Raw genomic sequence first — 18,166 nt, forward strand, 5'->3', positions numbered from 1 at the left:
CTCCTGCAAATTGTAGCGGGAGGAGGAAGCCCGCTAGCTGCACCACACCTGGCGGACATCTACCTCCCCGTGAGGCGATGTCGCGCCCGCCGCAACGCTCACGGAGACGCCCCACTGAGCCCTACCGTGGCGTCTCCAGAAGACCGGGACGGACCGGCTCCAACCACCTGCTGTGGCCCTCTCTGGGACAGGAGTCCATCTTCTGCAGGTAAGCCTGCGAGGTCTCCCATCATGGACAGGAAACCTAAACTGAGGCGGGAAGAGAGGGCCTCCCTTTTTAACGTGTAGGTTTCCTGTCCTTGATGGGCGGATCCTCTCTCTCACGTGGTGCTGTCATGGGAGACCGAATAAATTATTTTTTAGCATCGCTTTATTCTGAGAGCTATAACTTTTTTATTTTTCGGCTGATGGAGCTGTATGCCGGCTTGTTTTTTGCGGGACGAGATGACGTTTTCAGCGGTAGTATTTTTATTTATATTCGTCTTTTTGATCGCGTGTTATTCCATTTTTTGTTTGGCGGTATGGTGATAAAGCATTGTTTTTTGCTTCGTTTTTTTTATATTTTTTTTACCGTGTTCACTGAAGGGGTTAACTAGTGGGACAGTTTTATAGCTCAGGTCGTTCCGGACGCGGCGATACCAAATATGTGTACTTTGTTTTTTTTTTTTGTTTTTTTTTCATAATATTTATTGATGGGTACATTATATTTTTATTTTTGGTGGATTATTGTTTTTTTTTTATATTTTTACAATTTTTTTTATTTTTTTTTTTCACTTTCTGACAGTTTTTTAACTTGTTTACTTTGTCCCACTCTGGGACTTTAACTTTTTTTTCTCTGATCGCCTGCATGGCACAGGAATGAAGCACCATCCCTGTGCCGTGCAGGCTGTCCGCGCTGGACAGGGAGAAGAATTTGGAAATGCACTGCGCATGTCCAAAAAATCTTCCTGCTGTCTGGTGACCTGGATGTTGTCATGACTACATCGGGTCGTCATGGCAACATCCTGGAAGCCGCGGCAGACAGCGCTGGAGGCTGGAAGAGGAGGTGAGTATACCGATCACCTCCCCTTAGCCACAGCAATGCTGCGATCGACTTCGATCGCAGCATTGCGGGGGTTAATGTGCCGGGAGCGGTGCGGGACCGCTCCCTGCACATAGCACCGGGTGTCAGCTGTGACAATCAGCAGACACCCGGCGGCGATCGCGCTAGCACAGCCTGTGTGCGGGCGCGATCGCGATGACGTACTAATATGGCACAGGCTTTTAAAGCCCAGTGCACAAACGCGTATCATAGGTTGTAAAGGGGTTAATTTACCATATAGTTTACAGTACAATGGGAAAAAGTTTCAAGTGTATTTTTTGGAGGGGGGGGGGCAGACCCTCAGTTGGTATTGTAAGCCATTAGCAGCCCGTCATCGCGTCGTGGAGGAGCCGATGCAAGTGTGCACTAGCAGCTTAGCTACTTAAATGCCACCGTCAGTGGCATTTAAATGGTTATGCAGCAGCGATCAGCATGTGTTTGGGCCACTACAGTTACAGGCAGGTGCTGGCTCTTATAACACAGCCAGGATCTGCTGGGTAAATTGTGGCTCAGTTCTGGAGCCCAGGCCATACTTCTGATACGACCATGACAATTTTACATGATGTAGTCGCGAAAAAGTTAAACATTAAGGCCACCACAACAAAATTTGAGTGTACGAAACGCACAACACTTCTCATCACCCCAAGAACACCCTTCCCACAATGAAGAATGGTGGTGACAGCATCATGCTGTGGAGTAGCTCTGACAATAGCCGCTTGTCACAGCTCACCTTCGTCCTGTCCTCTGGACAGATAGAGCATGCTCACACCACACTGCACAGGAGTCAATGATCATCTCCAGACTACAGATTTCTGTGGTCCATGTGGCTCTAAACTGCAGACCACATCAGCTCAGGTATAAAGGTTACCCCCAAAAACCACATGTTGAGAACAAAAATGTATAATCGGACACTAAAGAGAAAAAAAAATAAAAAATAAAAATCTCAGAGCTAGATGGACCATGAGATTCACTTCTAACAGTGTACAAAAAGTTGCTGTCAATCAGTCCACAGGGATCATTATTATGTGACATACTAATAGCTGGGAAACCAACTCCCAGCATGCCCTGCCACAAGCACACAGCTACGCTAGCATGCTCTCAATAGCTGGTGTGCCGCAGATTGCCAACTACTGCTATGTTGTAATTGTACCTGTTATCGGCCCTTATTCACATTGACTTCATATGACACAAGGTAAGGTTTTAATACAAGACCAGTTAGGTGCTTCCCAATGGGTAACACCTTGTCGTGGTGGGATGGCTTTTATGCATTTTGATCTAAAAATAGTTTTAAGTGCCCTAAGTAATTTACGCTATTTTTTTCTCTTGGGTTTTGTCTGAGACGGCCACAGCGTGAACCTGCTCTTACACTTTGTACACACACCAGCTCAGGTTTTTGGTTTTGATGTTCTTAAAATTAGCCCAATGTCTAATTTAATAACCCAAAATTTCCTTGGCTCCTAAATGTTTTAGACTTGTGGGTCAACTTTGCTAAGCTGGAGCACTACGTTATGATCGGGAGAAGACAACTGCTAATGTAGAAAGCCAAGTCAGAAGTCCCTTCAGCATTTTCTTTGCAAGTAGTTGTCACATCATTGTGTAAAGACCACCCCTGAGGAAAGCAGGGACACGACTGAAGGACGAACCCTCTGGAAGCCACATGGCAGCCTCTTCATCCCAGCCATTATCTCAGGACGACTCCTGGATCAGAATTTGATGCTATACCCCAGTGACAAGCCATCATCTAAATTAGCTGGAAAATTCCTTTAAAGATTTTACCTCAGAACAACAATATTTTATGTTGTGGAAAGTATTGCTGATTTGCATTCCCCACAAGCATTTTTCCAAGACTTTACTGCCTCAACTGATCAAACATATTTGCATTGATTGGAAAAAAGGGTTTTTACTATCAATATTAAAAAGGGGCTTTCCCAGCATCAATAAACTTGGAGGAAAGTGTAAAATTGGGAATCCCATCAGTGTGTAAAATACACAGACAGAACTGTCAAACAGCGCTCACATGTGATTTGCATACTTACAGCCATCTGCAGACCACTTTCTTGCCCTGCTATGCTGAACATCAAGAGAAGTGGCAGAGATACTAGCGAGCACATGGTGCAAGCGTGCAAATCACACATGACAACAGCTAGAAGATAGCAGAGCAGAATTCTAACTTTATGTATGTTACACACTACTGGAATGCCAGTGTTACACTCCCTGCAAGCGTCATGCAACGGAGTGAAAACCCCATCAAGAGCAAGTTTATTTCTTGTTTATTTACTTGTAGGTTTAGTGTTCCTTTTAGGAAACCGAACTAGGACATTTTCCTATACATAGTTCCAAAAAAGAAAAAATAAAGTGAATATATTATACACATATACACAACATCTGCAAGGAGTTTGTATGTTCTCCCCGTGTTTGCATGTGTTTCCTCCCACATTCCAAAGACATACTGATAGGGAATGTAGATTGTGAGCCCCAATAGGGACAGTGCCGATATGGTCTCGTGAAGCGCTGTGGAATGGCATTATATAAGTGAATAAAATAAATATATATACAGTGGGGGAACTAAGTATTTGATCACTTGCTGTTTTTGTAAGTTTGCCCACTGACAAAGACATGAACAGTCTATAATTTTAAGGGTAGGTTAATTTTAACAATGAGAGATGGAATATCCAAATAAAATCAAGAAAATCATCTTGTATAAATTAGACTTATTTCTCACTGCAAAATGCAAAAAAATTAAATAAAAAATCTTGGCAGATCATCTCTAAATCATTAAGATTTTAAGGCTGTCGCTTGGCAACTCGGAGCTTCAACTCCCTCCATAAGTTTTCTATGGGATTAAGGTCTGGAGACTGGCTAGGCCACTCCATGACCTTACTGTGCTTCTTTTTGAGTCACTCCTCTGATGCCTTGGCTGAATGTTTTGGGTTATTGTCTTGCTGGAAGACCCAGCCACGACCCATCTTCAATGCTCTTATTGAGGGAAGGAGGTTGTCACTCAGGATTTTACTGTACATGGCTCCATCCATTCTCCCATTGATGAGGTGAAGTAGTCCTGTGCCCTTAGCAGAGAAACACTCCCCAAAACATAATGTTTCCACCTCCATGCTTGACAGTGGGGACGGTGTTCTTTGGGTCATAGGCAGCATTTCTCTTCCTCCAAACACGGCAAGTTGAGTTCATGCCAAAGAGCTCAATTTTTATCTCATCTGATCCCATCACCTTCTCCCAATAACTCACGGAATCATACAGGTGTTCATTGGCAAACTTCAGATGGGCCTGCACATGTGCCTTCTTGAGCAGGGGGACCTTGCAGGCACTGCAGGATTTTAAACCTTTAGGCTATGTGCCCACGATGCAGAAATACTCCGGCTTTTTCCTGAGCGTTTCTGCATCTCCCTGGCAGAAAAAAAACGCATGTGGATTGTACATGCGTTTTTTCAGCCAGGGACAAGAGTTTGTCACGCGTTTTTAGCATGCGATTTCACATGCGGGTTGTCAAGCGCTTTCCAAGCGATTTTAGCATCACTTGGAAAAGTGCTTGACAACTTGGTCACACTATATAAATCCATGCAACCGGCATGGATTTATATAGTGTGACCAAGTTTGTTAAAAAAAAAAAAAAAAAAAAAGAATACAAATTGTAAAAAAAAAAAAAATAAAAAACATACTCCCTTTCCGATGGCCCCCGGTCTTCTTCTCTGGTCTTCCCGGTGTCTCGCGGTTGTGTAAAATCACCTTCCATGACGTCATTTAGTCATGTGACAAGTCACGCGACCGCCATCGCGAGCTGCCAGGGAGCCAGGATGCATCGCTAAGGAGACCAGGGGCCATCAGAAGGTAAGTATAATGTTTATTTTTTATTATAAAGTCTTTTTTTAAAAAAAAAATTTTAATTTTTTTTTACAGGTACTATGGTACCCGGGTCTGGAGGAGAATCTCCTCTTCTCCAGACCCGGGTACCATCCGCACATTGAATCTCTTAATATCCGCATGTGTACATGTAGTCATGCGGATATTAAGAGATTCAATGCAAGTCAATGGCGGATAAAGCGCAGCGATTCCGCAAAATAATTGGTAGTGCTGCGGATTTTTCCGCAATGATAATCCGCAGCGGAAATTTCCGCAGCATGTGCACAGCACATGCGGATCATCATTTGGGAACATAGCAGATCTACTAACAAGCGTTTAAGCGTTTCTGTTGCGGAATTGCCGCTGCGGAAACGCTTAAAAAAAATGCATAGTGGGCACACAGCCTTAAGGCGTAATGTGTTACCAATGGTTTTCTTGGTGACTGTGGTCCCAGCTGCCTTGAGATTAACAAGTTCCCCCCATGTAGTTTTAGGCTGATCTCTCACCTTCCTCATGATCAAAGATACCCCACAAGGTGATATTTTGCATGGTGCCCCAGATCGATGTCGATTGACAGTCATTTTGTATTTCTTCCATTTTCTTACTATTGCACCAACAGTTGTCTCCTTCTCACCCAGCATCTTACTATGATCTTGTCCCTGACATCCTTAGAAAGCGCTTTGGTCTTGCCCATGTTGTAGAGGTTGGAGTCTGACTGATTAATTGAGTCTGTGGACAGGAGTCTTTTATACAGGTGACTATGTAAGACAGCTGTCTTTAATGCAGGTATTGAGTTAATTAGGAGAGTCTAATTGGTCTGTAGGAGCCAGAACTCAATGGTTTGTAGGGGATCAAATACTTATTTCTCACTGCAAAATGCAAATAAATTTATCTAATTTATACAATGTGATTTTCTTGATTTTTTTTGGATATTCTATCTCTCAATGTTAAAATTAACCAACCCTTAAAATGATAGACTGTTCATGTCCGTCAGTGGGCAAACTTACAAAAACAGCAAGGGATCAAATACTTAGTTCCCACCACTATACATAAACACACTGTACATACATACACACTAAATATATAATAAAATATTATATTTTTTATTATTGTTAGAAGCATTTGTAGAAAAATGTTTTAGATAAATTAATTTAGATGAATAAACCAAAAATAAACTTACTCTAAATTGTGAGTTTTCTCCCATATTGTGCAAAGAGCATATTCCCAGTACTGTTCATTACATTGCCCTTGCAGATGTACAGGAAAGCACAAGTTATATAGGCAGAGGAGCAAACATCTGAGGTCACATCAATTCTTTATTCATATCATAGTTGATAAGAAAACTAAGACAAGGATCCACCCCATCAGCTCCGAGGGAATGAGCCTAGTGATGGCTTGTACATTCCCTTACAGCTGTCTAAACCAAGATGACCTGCATTTTTCTGTTTTTCTCAGCAGGAAACGAGATACCACTTTTAGGGTATGTGCACACGATCAGGACTGGCAGCGCTTTGAACGCAGCATCCTCTATGCTGCGTCCAAAGCGCTGCACGCAGATGAATCCGCATGTGTTCATTGAACCATGCGGATTCACTGCATCTTCTACATTGCACTGATCTAATTTCTCTAGCGGAGACCAGCGTCTCCACAAGAGAAATTGACATGCGGCGGTCTGGAAAGTTGTGCCACATGTCTGTGCCCGCGGGTAATCCACAAATGCAGGGAGGCGCATGGGATTTTTTTTAAAATCCATCCACTATGCTGTAACATCTGGACGCTGCGGATTTCATGCAGCTCAAGTGCGCTGCGTCCAATCCGCAGCGATTATGGATCGTGTGCACAACCTTTACTCCAGAAAGGTTTCTCAGTAAATCAGGAGAAAGTGGCTGGAAAATCTGCAAAAGCAGAAAACATGCACAAATTTGTATATACAGTATTTCAGACCAGATTTAACAATATCTGCTAAAAGTCCTTTCCCAATTTTCTTCCTTTCCCAGAAAGGTCCCTGTATCCTAGCCTTCAGCAATGATGTGAGACCAAATAGGAGAGCTGAAGCAATAAAGACCGGTGGAGGCCAGGCAAGTATCTCTATGGAGCAGCAGAAGATTGGGGAAATTACTATACTGATCAACTTCCATATGGAGAAATTCTGCAGCTTTGGTCAAATCTCAGCCTTTATGGTGCTAGTTTACTCAGCTTCAGATTTTCAGTCCAAAAAAACTGAATGGAAAACCTGCAGTATTTCCATCCTGTGCAGATAAAATACCTAGATTCTAACGGTTTATCTTCCTAAATGGAAAGCACAGCAGGTTGTTTCCAGTATGAGTTTTGTTTCTTGGCCCTTTTACATTTATATGTGTATTTAAATGGGTTTTCCAGGACTCATGCATCCGTCAACTGCATAGTGGCCGTGGCCAGGCGCTGCACAACCGTCTCCTACTGATTCAAACAGGTGGATGTGCTGTGGCCACTATCCTGTGGACTGAGTTGTGCAGCTCTGCAAATCAGCACATCCGGCCACTGCCAGCACTGAGAACAGCTGATCAGCAGCGGTGCCAGGTGTCCTTCACCCTAATCAGACATTGATGACCTATTCTAAGGATAGGTGATCAATATTAAACTCCCGTAAACTCCTTTAAATATGCAAATTCTACCATAATATAGTCAGAACTTTATTATGGCCAAAGAAGCCAGAACAATGTCACTTTGACCTGATGTGCTCCTATCTATGCAGGAGACCATAGAACCGACTCCTCTAAGGCTGTGTGCCCACTATGCGGTTTTCAAGCGTTTTTGCCGCGGAATTTCCGCAGCGAAAACGCTGAAAAAAATGCTTGGTAATATGTGCCCCATGGTCCCCAATGATAATCCGCATGTGCTGTGCATTAATTTTGCGGACACGCAGCGTAATTGATGCCATTGACTTGCACTGAAACGCATATTATCCGTGTCAGCACATTTGTACACAAGGATAATATGCGTTTCTATGTGCGGATGGTACCCGGGTTTGGAGAAGATGAGACTCTCCTCCAGACCCAGGTACCATAGAACCTGTTAAAAAAAAAGAATTTAAAATAAAAAATTAAGATTATACTTACCTTCTGATGTCCTCCCGGTGTTTTCTCCGCTCTGTCTGGTTTGCTGTACGGGTCGCGGTGTTGTGAAGGACCTGCCATGACGTCATTGAGTCATGTGACCTGCCTCAATGAAGTCACCGCAGGTCCTTCACAGCACCACGAGCCGCCCAAGACACCGGACCGAGCGGAGAAAACACCGGGAGGACATCGAAAGGTAAGTATAATCTTTATTTTTTACCATTCTTAGGCTATGTGCCCATGATGCAGAAATGCTCAGGATTTTTTCCTGAGCGTTTCTGCATCTCCCTGGCAGAAAAAAAACGCATGCGGATTGTACATGCGGTTTCCTGCCAGGGACATGCGGATGTGAAGCCTTCTTCACTTGCATTTCCGCATGCGGGTTGACAAGCGCTTTCCAAGCGATTTTAGCATCACTTGGAAAGTGCTTGTCAACTTGGTCACACTATATAAATCCATGCAACCGGCATGGATTTATATACTGTGACCGAAAGAATGGTAAAAAATAAAAATATATACTTACCCTCTGATGGCCCCGGTGTCTAGCTTCCCTCCGTTCTCCCTTGCCGGCAGCGGTACACTGAAGAACCTGCCGTTTTCAGCGTCGTGTGACCCGTCACATGACTGACGTCAGCGCAGGTCCTTCAGTCCATCGCGAACTGCCGGCATGCGAGGAGGAGCGCACCGCCAGAAGGTAAGTATATATTTATTTTTTATTTTATTCTTTTTTTTTTTTTTTTTTTTTTTTTTTAAGTTTCTATGGTACCCGGGTACAAAGGAGAGTTTCCTCTCCTCTAGACCCGGGTACCATCCGCACATTAGAACGCATGGAATGCGCATCTACATATACAGTGATGCGTAATCCATGCGTTCCAATGCAAGTCAATGGCGGCGAAAACGCAGCACTTCCGCAAAATAATTGGTAGTGCTGCGTTTTTTTCCGCAATGATAATCTGCAGCGGAAATTTCCGCAGCATGTCACAAGCGGATTATCATTGGGGAACATGGCAGGCCTTCTACCATGCGTTTTTTAAGCGTTTCTGCAGCGTTTTTGCCGCTGTGGAAACGCTTAAAAAACGCATCGTGGGCACACAGCCCAATTCTTTTTTTTTTTTTTTTAACTAACTTGGTCACACTATATATGCCGGCTGCATGGATTTATATAGTGTGACCAAGTGGTCAAGCACTTTCCAAGTGATGCTAAAATCGCTTGGAAAGCGCTTGATAACCCGCATGCAGAAATGCAAGTGAAAACATTTGACAAACGCTTCTACCTGGCGGGAAAAACGCATGTAAAATCCGCATGCGTTTTTCCTGCCAGGGAGAAGCGGAAAAAATATGCAGCATTCCTGCATCGTGGGCACTTAGCCTAACGGATACCAGATACACACTGCACAGATCAGAGCAGCCTGTGGACAGTCTATGCTGGGAGTAAGCTGCACAATCTGCTATACAATGTATTTATAGCACCGCTACACATTAACCCCTTAATGACCAGGCCAAACTTTACAATTCTGACCACTGTCACTTAATGAGGTAATAACTCTGGAACGCTTCAACGGATCCCAGTGACTCAGACTTTTTTCATGACATACAGTACTTCATAGTAGTAAAATTTGTTTGATATGAATTGCATTTATTTGTGAAAATATCGGAAATTTGGCGAAAATCTCACATCTTCAAACTTTTAATTTTTATGCCCTTAAACCAGAGAGATATATGTCAAACAAAATAGTTAACATTTCCCAAAGTCTACTTTACATCAGCACAATTTTTGAAACAAGTTTTTTTTTGTTAGGAAGTTATAAGGGTTAAAAGTTGACCAGCGATTTCTTTTTTTTTTTTACAAAATTTTCAAAACCATCTATTTTTTTTTTTTTTTTTTTAAGGACCACTTTACATTTGAAGTGACTTCGGGGGGCCTATATGACAGAAAATACCCAAAAGTGACACCATTCTAAAAACTGCACCCATTAAGGTGTTCAAAACCACCTTCAAGAAGTTTATTAACCCTTCGGGTGCTTCACAGGAATTAAAGCAATGTGGAAGGAAAAAATGAACATTTTACTTTTTTCACAAAAGTTTTAAATTTAGCCCCAAATTTTTTTATTTTTTTTTCACAAGGGTAAAAGGAGAAAATGGACCCCAAAATTTGTTGTGCAATTTCTCCCGAGTACACAGACAGCCCATATGTAGGAGAAAACCACTGCTTGGGCGCACAGCAGGGCTTGGAAGGGAAGGAGCGCTGTTTTGACTTTTTGAACGTAAAGATGGCTTTAATCGAGAGCGGACACCATATCACGTTTGGAGAGCTCCTTATGTGCCTGAACAGTGGAAACCCCCCACAAGTGACCCATTTTGCAAACTAGACTCTCAAGGAATGCATCAAGATGTGTGTTGATGTGTTTAACGTAGAGCTGTGAAGAAAAAAAAAATTCAAATCACATTTTTCCCACAAAAATATACTTTTCGCCTGAAATTTTTTATTTTCACAAGGGCAACAGGAGAAAATGGACCATAAAATTTTTGTGCAATTTCTCCCGAGTACGCCAATACCCCAAATGTAGGGGGAAACCCGCAGGGCTCGGGAGAGAAGGAGCATCGTTTTGACTTTTTGAAAGCAAAAATGTCTGGAATCGAGAGCAGACGCCATGTCGCGTTTGGAGAGCCCCCACAAGTGACCCACATTGGAAACTAGACCCCTCAAGGATTTTCTCCAAAGGTATAGTGAGAATTTTTAATCCAGAGGTAATACACAGAATTTGACCAGAGGTAGTCACATGGAAAATTTAGATTTTTTTTCCACGAAAATGTTTTAGCCCCAAATTTGTAATTTTCACAATGGATAATAGGTGAAAATGGACCCCATAATTTGTAAAGCAATTTCTCCCAAACGCAACGATAACCCATAAGTGGACCAAACTTCTGTTTGGGCACATGGCAGGGCTAGGAAAGGAGGAAAGAGCTATTTGTCTGGAATAGATTGTGAATGCCATGTAGAATAGCCCTTGACATGCGAAAACAGCAGAAATCCCCCCACAAGTGACCCCATTTTGGAAACTACACCCCTCAAAGAATTCATCTAGGTGTGTAACTGAGCATTTTTAACCTACAGGTGATTCACAAAACTTTATAACATTTAGATGTGAGAACAAAAGAAAATGTTTCCACTAAAACACTATTTTAGCACCAAATTTACAATTTACACAAGGGTTAATAGGAGAAAATGGACACCATAATTTGGAAAGCAATTTTCCTGGATGTGGCAGTACACTACTGTTTGAGCACACAGCAGGCTTAGGATGGGAAGGAGCGCTACTTGGCTTTAAGAACGTAGATTCTGTTTGCATAGATTATAGGCTCTAATAGCGGAGCCCCTGAGGTGCCAGAACAGCAGAAACCCCCAAGTGACAACGTATTGGAAACGCCACTGGCTAAGGATTTCATCTAGGGGAGTAGTGAGTATTTTGAACCTATAGGTGCCTCACAGAATTTTACAACATTGAGACATGGAAATATGACATTTTAGTGGCAAATTTTTCAGGTACACAAGGGTTAATATGTGAAACTGAACCCCATAACGCATTTTCTACTGAACGCAGTGATGCCCCATAGGTCATCAGATATTACTGTTGGCCACAAGTCAGTGCTGAGAAGGAAGGAGCACCATTTGGCTTTTGGAGCTCAGATTTTTGAAGAGACATTTGCGGAGCCCCGAAGGTGCCAGAACAGCAAAAAAACAAAAACAAAAAGTGACCCCATTGTAGAAATTACACCTTTCAATGAATTAATCTACGGATGCAGTGACTATTTTGCAACATCCACGCCATACTTTATTCTGGAGAATTGCAAATATGCCAGTTTAGTGCCCCCATACAGTGTAGAGAGACACGCACACCATAGATTGGCATTATTGTATTAGGGAGAGAGCACTTAAACATGTGGCCGCTTACTGTAGTTTAGGCTCAGTGGGGCATTTAAATTTGGGAGTGCAGAACTCACTGAATTTTATTTCAAGGGATGAGAGCCATGTCGCTTTTCCAGAGTTCCGGTGGCATCCAGCTTTTTAGGCGTGCACAGATCTGTGGTCACCCATACTTGCGCTAAAGAGACACCTAAAATGATGGGATACAGCCGGTATGGTGGCGAAAAAAAAAAACTACAGCAAAACCTAAAAAAAAAAAAATATATATAAATCTGGTATCGCTGTAATCTCACCGACCCGAAGAATAAATCTGCCCGATCGCTTACACCGCACGGTGAACCGCGCAAAAATAAGAACTATTCTGGTACTGCTGTCTATTTGTTCATTCTGCCTTCCAAAAATCGTAACAAGGCTCAGCTAGTTTATTCTGCGCTCTCCGCTGAGCCCTTACGTTGGGGGTTTCACCAACAGAACAACTCGCATGAGGCAGATGGAGTCACTTTGGACTGGTCTTCTGAGAGCTGTAACTTATTTTTTCGCGAACAGAGCTGTATGAGGGCTTATTTTTTGCGGGACGAGTTGCAGATTTTTTTGGGTATAATTTTGGGGTACATAATATTTTTTGATCTTTTTATTCCGATTTTTCAGACACAGAATGAACAAAAACCAGCAGTTCAGTTATTGCTTTTTTATACTGTTCACCATGCGGTAAAAGTGAAAAGACCGATTTGTCTGTCGGGTCGGTACGATTACAGAGATACCAGATTTATATTGTTTTTCTAGGAGTTGCTATTTTTACAGACTAAAAATTATTTTACAAAAATGAATTTGTTTTTGCATCATATTCTGAGAGCCGTAACTTTATTTTTTGCCAAATGAGCCATATTAGGCCTTGTTTTTTTGCGGGACAGTTTGGCGTTTTAATTTGTAATAAAAATTTTTACATATGACTTTTGACTGCTTTTTAGTCTCTTTTTTAATGAGTCAGTATGATGAAAAAGCAACATTTTTTGCTCTGGCGCATTACTTATTCCGTTTGACTTTTATAGAGAGGGTCGTTCCAGATGCGGCGATACCAATTGTGTACTTATTTTCGTTTTATCACAAACGCTGCGTTTTGAGTGGCGAAACAAATTTTTGTGATTTGTGCGCGCTTTTGTGTGTTTTTTTTTTTTTTTTTTTACTTTTTTTCAATAAGCCCCACTGTGGGACATATATAATTTTCACTTTGATTTCTGGTCTCATGCACTGCAGTGAGTCACTGACTCAATCTATGAGACCCAGCTTATAAGCTGGATCTCACAAGCCACCGGACCCAAAAGGTCATTAAATGACCTCTGGGTACAATGGCAACTATCGGGACCCGCAATAGCGGGGGTCCGATGATTACTAAGGGGGTCTTGTGACCCCCTTGTAACAACTTAAATATTGCTGTCATGGTCACTAAGTCAGAAACGCGTCACGATTGCATCTCCGCCATCATGAACTTTTATATATTTTAATATTTTGCACAAATAAAGTGAGAATTATTTTTTATTGGAGACTTTTCCCACTTTCTCTTTATGTATACTGGCGGAGAGTCATGGCATTGTGGGTCTGAGCACAGAAGATATGAGCAGCAGGATGGATTAAATGCATGGTGAGGCATATATTGTCGTTTTGTAAAGAATTATTTAAGGGGTTGTCTGCCCCTATTGCTTGCAAAACTGGCCGGGGCCGATACAGTGGACACCCGCGGGAATTGCAGCCGCTATCCCTATTCCCGATCGCAGTGAATAAGGACCCTTAACAGCCGTTTTAATGCATATCGACGCTCGTTAAGGGGTTAAGAAGAGCTGCGAAGGGCACCTCTGCAGTTTTATTGCCAACCACGGCTGAAGGGAATGGCAGCTGATCGGTGGGGGTGCCAGATATCGGACCCACAACAACCTGAAATTTATGCCGTATCCGATGAATAGGTCCTTAACCCCTTAATAACATCTGACGTACTAATACGCGTCTGTGCCCTGGGACTTAAGAGCCAGACCCGTATTAGTACGTCATGGCGATCGCGCGCGCACACAGCCTGTGCGGGCGCGATCGCCGCCGGGTGTCAGCTGATTGTCACAGCTGACACCCGGTACTATGTGCAGGGAGCGGTCCTGCACCGCTCCCAGCACATTAACCCCCGCGATGCTGCGATCGAAGTCGATCACGGCATTGCGGGGGCAAGGGGAGGTGATCGGCGATACTCACCTCCTCTTCCGGCTTCCAGCGCAGTCTGCAAAGGCTTCCCGGGTGTTGCCATGACGACCCGATGTCGTCATGACAACATCCGGGTCACCAGAGAGCAGGAAGATTGCTTGGGCATGCGCAGTGCATCTCCAAGCAATCTTCACACTGTGCACTTCTGACAGCCTTCATGGCATAGGGATGGTGCTTCATTCCTGTGCCATGCAGGCGATCAGAAAAAAAAAGTGAAAGTCCCAGAGTGGACAAAGTAATAAAGTGTATAAACTGTGTGAAAGTGGGAAAAAAAAAAAAAGTGCAAAAATATTATAAAAAAATAAAAAAAATAATACACCAAAAATAAAAATATAATGTACCCATCAATAAATATTATAAAAAAAAAAACAAAAAAAACAATAAAAGTACACATATTTGGTATCGCCGCGTCCAGAACAACCTGACCTATAAAACTGTCCCACTAGTTAACCCCTTCAGTGAACACGGTAAAAAAAAAAAAAAAAAAGAAGCAAAAAACAATGCTTTATCACCATACCGCCAAACAAAAAGTGGAATAACACGCGATCAAAAAGATGCATATAAATAAAAATGATACCGCTGAAAACGTCATCTCGTCCCGCAAAAAACAAGCCGCCATACAGCTCCATCAGCCGAAAAATAAAAAAGTTATAGCTCTCAGAATAAAGCGATGCTAAAAAATATTTTTTTCTATAAAATAGCTTTTATTGTGTATAAGCGCCAAAACATAGAAAAATGATACAAATGTGGTACCGCTGTAAACGTACTGACCCGAAGAATAAAGCTACCTCATCAATTTTACCACACGCGGAACAGAATAAAAAAAATAAAAAAAACCACAATTCCTGAATTGTTGGTTTTTGTTTATTCTGCCTCCCAAAAATCGGAATGGAAAGCGATCAAAAAATGTCACGTGCCTGAAAATGGCACCAATAACAACGTCAAGTCATCCCGCAAAAAACGAGCCGTCACATGACTGTCTGCCAAAATCTGGAAAAATTATAGCTCTCAAAATATGGCGATGCAAAAACTAGATTTTACAAAAAATGCGTCTTTTAGTGTGTGACAGCTGTCAGTCATAAAAACCCCATATGATTCTGGCATTGCTGTAATCACACCGACCCGAAGAATAAAGTCGTCTAATCACTTATACCGCACAAGGAACGGCGTCAAAAATAAACTCTTGGGTTAGGATTGGGCTAGGGTTAGGGCTGGGTTTGGGGCTAGGGTTGTGCTGGGGATTTTTTTCAAAAGTAAGAAAAAAAGATGACGATATGGCGACTAGTGTTGAGAGCAAGTGCTCGCTACTTGAGTTTGCATCGGGTGCTCTGGTATGCAGTGAGTATCGTGGGTATTTGAGTGACATGCTCGAGTCTCTGCCCCATATGCTTCGCGGCCAAAAAACTTTACGGGGATTGCCTGCCATGCACGAGCGATCCCCGCATGGTTTTTTTTTTGGGTGTCTAATAACCGTGAAACATGCGGAGCAGGGACTCGAGCATGTCACTCGAGCACACGCTGTACATGGTGCATACCTGAGTACCCGATGCAAACTCAAGTAGTGAGCACTTGCACTCAAGAATAATGACAACTTATTCAATATGATGACCTAATGTAAACAAATTCTGTGCTGTACCTCTGGGTTCAAAATGTTCACTATACACCTTAATAAAATCCTTGAGGGGTATAGTTTCCAAAATGGGGACACTTGTGGGGGATCTCCACTGTTTAGGTACATCACGGGCTCTCCAAACGCGACATGGTGTCCGCTAACAAATTGAATGGAAAATCGGCTCAAATTGTTAGCAGACGCCATGTTGCGTTTGGAGAGCCCCTGTGTGCCCAAACATTGGAGCTCCCCCACAAGTGACCCCATTTTGGAAACTAGACCCCCCAAGGCACCTATCTAGATGCATAGTGAGCACTTGGAACCCCCAGGTGCTTCACAAATTGATTCGTAAAAATGAAAAAGTGAAAAAAAAAACACTTTCATTTTTATGAATCAATTTGTGAAGCACCTGGGGTTCCAAGTGCTCACTATGAATCTAGATAGGTGCCTTGGGGGGTCTAGTTTCCAAAATGGGGTCACTTGTGGGGGAGCTCCAATGTTTGGGCACACAGGGACTCTCCAAATGCAACATGATATCCGCTCTCCAAACACAACATGGCGTCCGCTAATTATTCAAGCAAATTTTACAATCAAAAAACCTAACTATCATGATATAGCTTTATAAAAAGTTGGTCATAGTGACAATCTTATTTTCGGCACTTCACTATTGGACCATGGAAAAATTTGCTGAGGAAAAATATATTACCAAACCCAGGTCTCTTACCCAATTTATTCCAAAATACCTTGAGGAATTTGCAGTTATTGCTGTGGAAGCAAATCCGTTAGTCTGATTACAGCTCAGCTATAAAGCACATTTATTATTAATGAGGCACATTCCTGTCTGTGTGACATGATGAAATCCGTGTGGTTCACCGAGATCTGCGTCAGTACCCGAGGTTACCTTATTTATGAGATGCTCAGTCACTACTTCTCTAAGTCCGGTGTATAGTTTCTCTCCGTGTTTATGGAGGACCATGGTATATGCATTTCTATACAGTTCTTCAAAACTTAATCCACTGTTGTTCTTGCGCTGAATTTCCTGAATTGCATTCTTTAGTAGATCCCAAATGCTGTTCACATACTTCTCATCCATAGTCATCTGGAACAAAACAATAAATGGAATGCACAACATTAATGATCATGCAAAACAAAGAAAACCTCAATTCACAACTGATGCTCCAGGGAGCGCAGACGAAGTAGTGAGGTTAATATTTATACTAACTCCTGTAGAATCTGCATGCGCACTGTATACTAATCATGTCATAACACCGCTGCATGCGCACTGTATACTAATGTCATAACACCGCTGCATGCGCACTGTATACTAATCATGTCAACACAGCTGCATGCCAACAGTATACTAATCATGTCATAACACCGCTGCATGCGCACTGTATACTAATAATGTCATAACTCCGCTGCATGCGCACTGTATACTAATCAGGTCAACACAGCTGCATGCGCACAGTATACTAATCATGTCATAACACCGCTGCATGCACACAGTATGCTAATCATGTCATAACACCGCTGCATGCGCACTGTATACTAATAATGTCATAACTCCGCTGCATGCGCACAGTATACTAATCATGTCATAACACCGCTGCATGCGCACTGTATACTAATGTCATAACACCGCTGCATGCGCACTGTATACTAATCATGTCAACACAGCTGCATGCCAACAGTATACTAATCATGTCATAACACCGCTGCATGCGCACTGTATACTAATAATGTCATAACTCCGCTGCATGCGCACTGTATACTAATCAGGTCAACACAGCTGCATGCGCACAGTATACTAATCATGTCATAACACCGCTGCATGCGCACAGTATACTAATCATGTCATAACACCGCTGCATGCACACAGTATGCTAATCATGTCATAACACCGCTGCATGCGCACTGTATACTAATAATGTCATAACTCCGCTGCATGCGCACAGTATACTAATCATGTCATAACACCGCTGCATGCGCACTGTATACTAATAATGTCATAACTCCGCTGCATGCGCACAGTATACTAATAATGTCAACACAGCTGCATGCGCACTGTATACTAATCATGTCATAACACCGCTGCATGCGCACTGTGTACTAATAATGTCATAACTCCGCTGCATGCGCACTGTATACTAATAATGTCATAACTCCGCTGCATGCGCACAGTATACTAATCATGTCAACACAGCTGCATGCGCACTGTATACTAATGTCATAACACCGCTGCATGCACACAGTATGCTAATCATGTCATAACACCGCTGCATGCGCACAGTATACTAATGTCAACACAGCTGCATGCGCACAGTATACTAATAATGTCAACACAGCTGCATGCGCAC

General features: G+C 42.6%; 1 protein-coding gene across 2 annotated transcripts in view; it reads right to left on the reverse strand.

Annotated features, from left to right (window-relative positions):
• Positions 1–18,166, reverse strand: part of CUL3 (cullin 3) — a 145,511-nt gene that overhangs the window by 86,542 nt on the left and 40,803 nt on the right. For both annotated transcript variants that reach the window (XM_073674628.1, XM_073674627.1), the window contains exon 2: positions 16,711–16,908. In XM_073674628.1, coding sequence (XP_073530729.1) covers positions 16,711–16,908 — 198 coding nt within the window. The remainder of the gene's footprint in view (positions 1–16,710; positions 16,909–18,166) is intronic.

The sequence above is a fragment of the Phyllobates terribilis genome, unplaced genomic scaffold, assembly GCF_046119375.1.
Source record: "Phyllobates terribilis strain yellow unplaced genomic scaffold, ASM4611937v1 Scaffold_3__8_contigs__length_932513732, whole genome shotgun sequence".
Lineage (NCBI taxonomy): Eukaryota > Metazoa > Chordata > Amphibia > Anura > Dendrobatidae > Phyllobates > Phyllobates terribilis.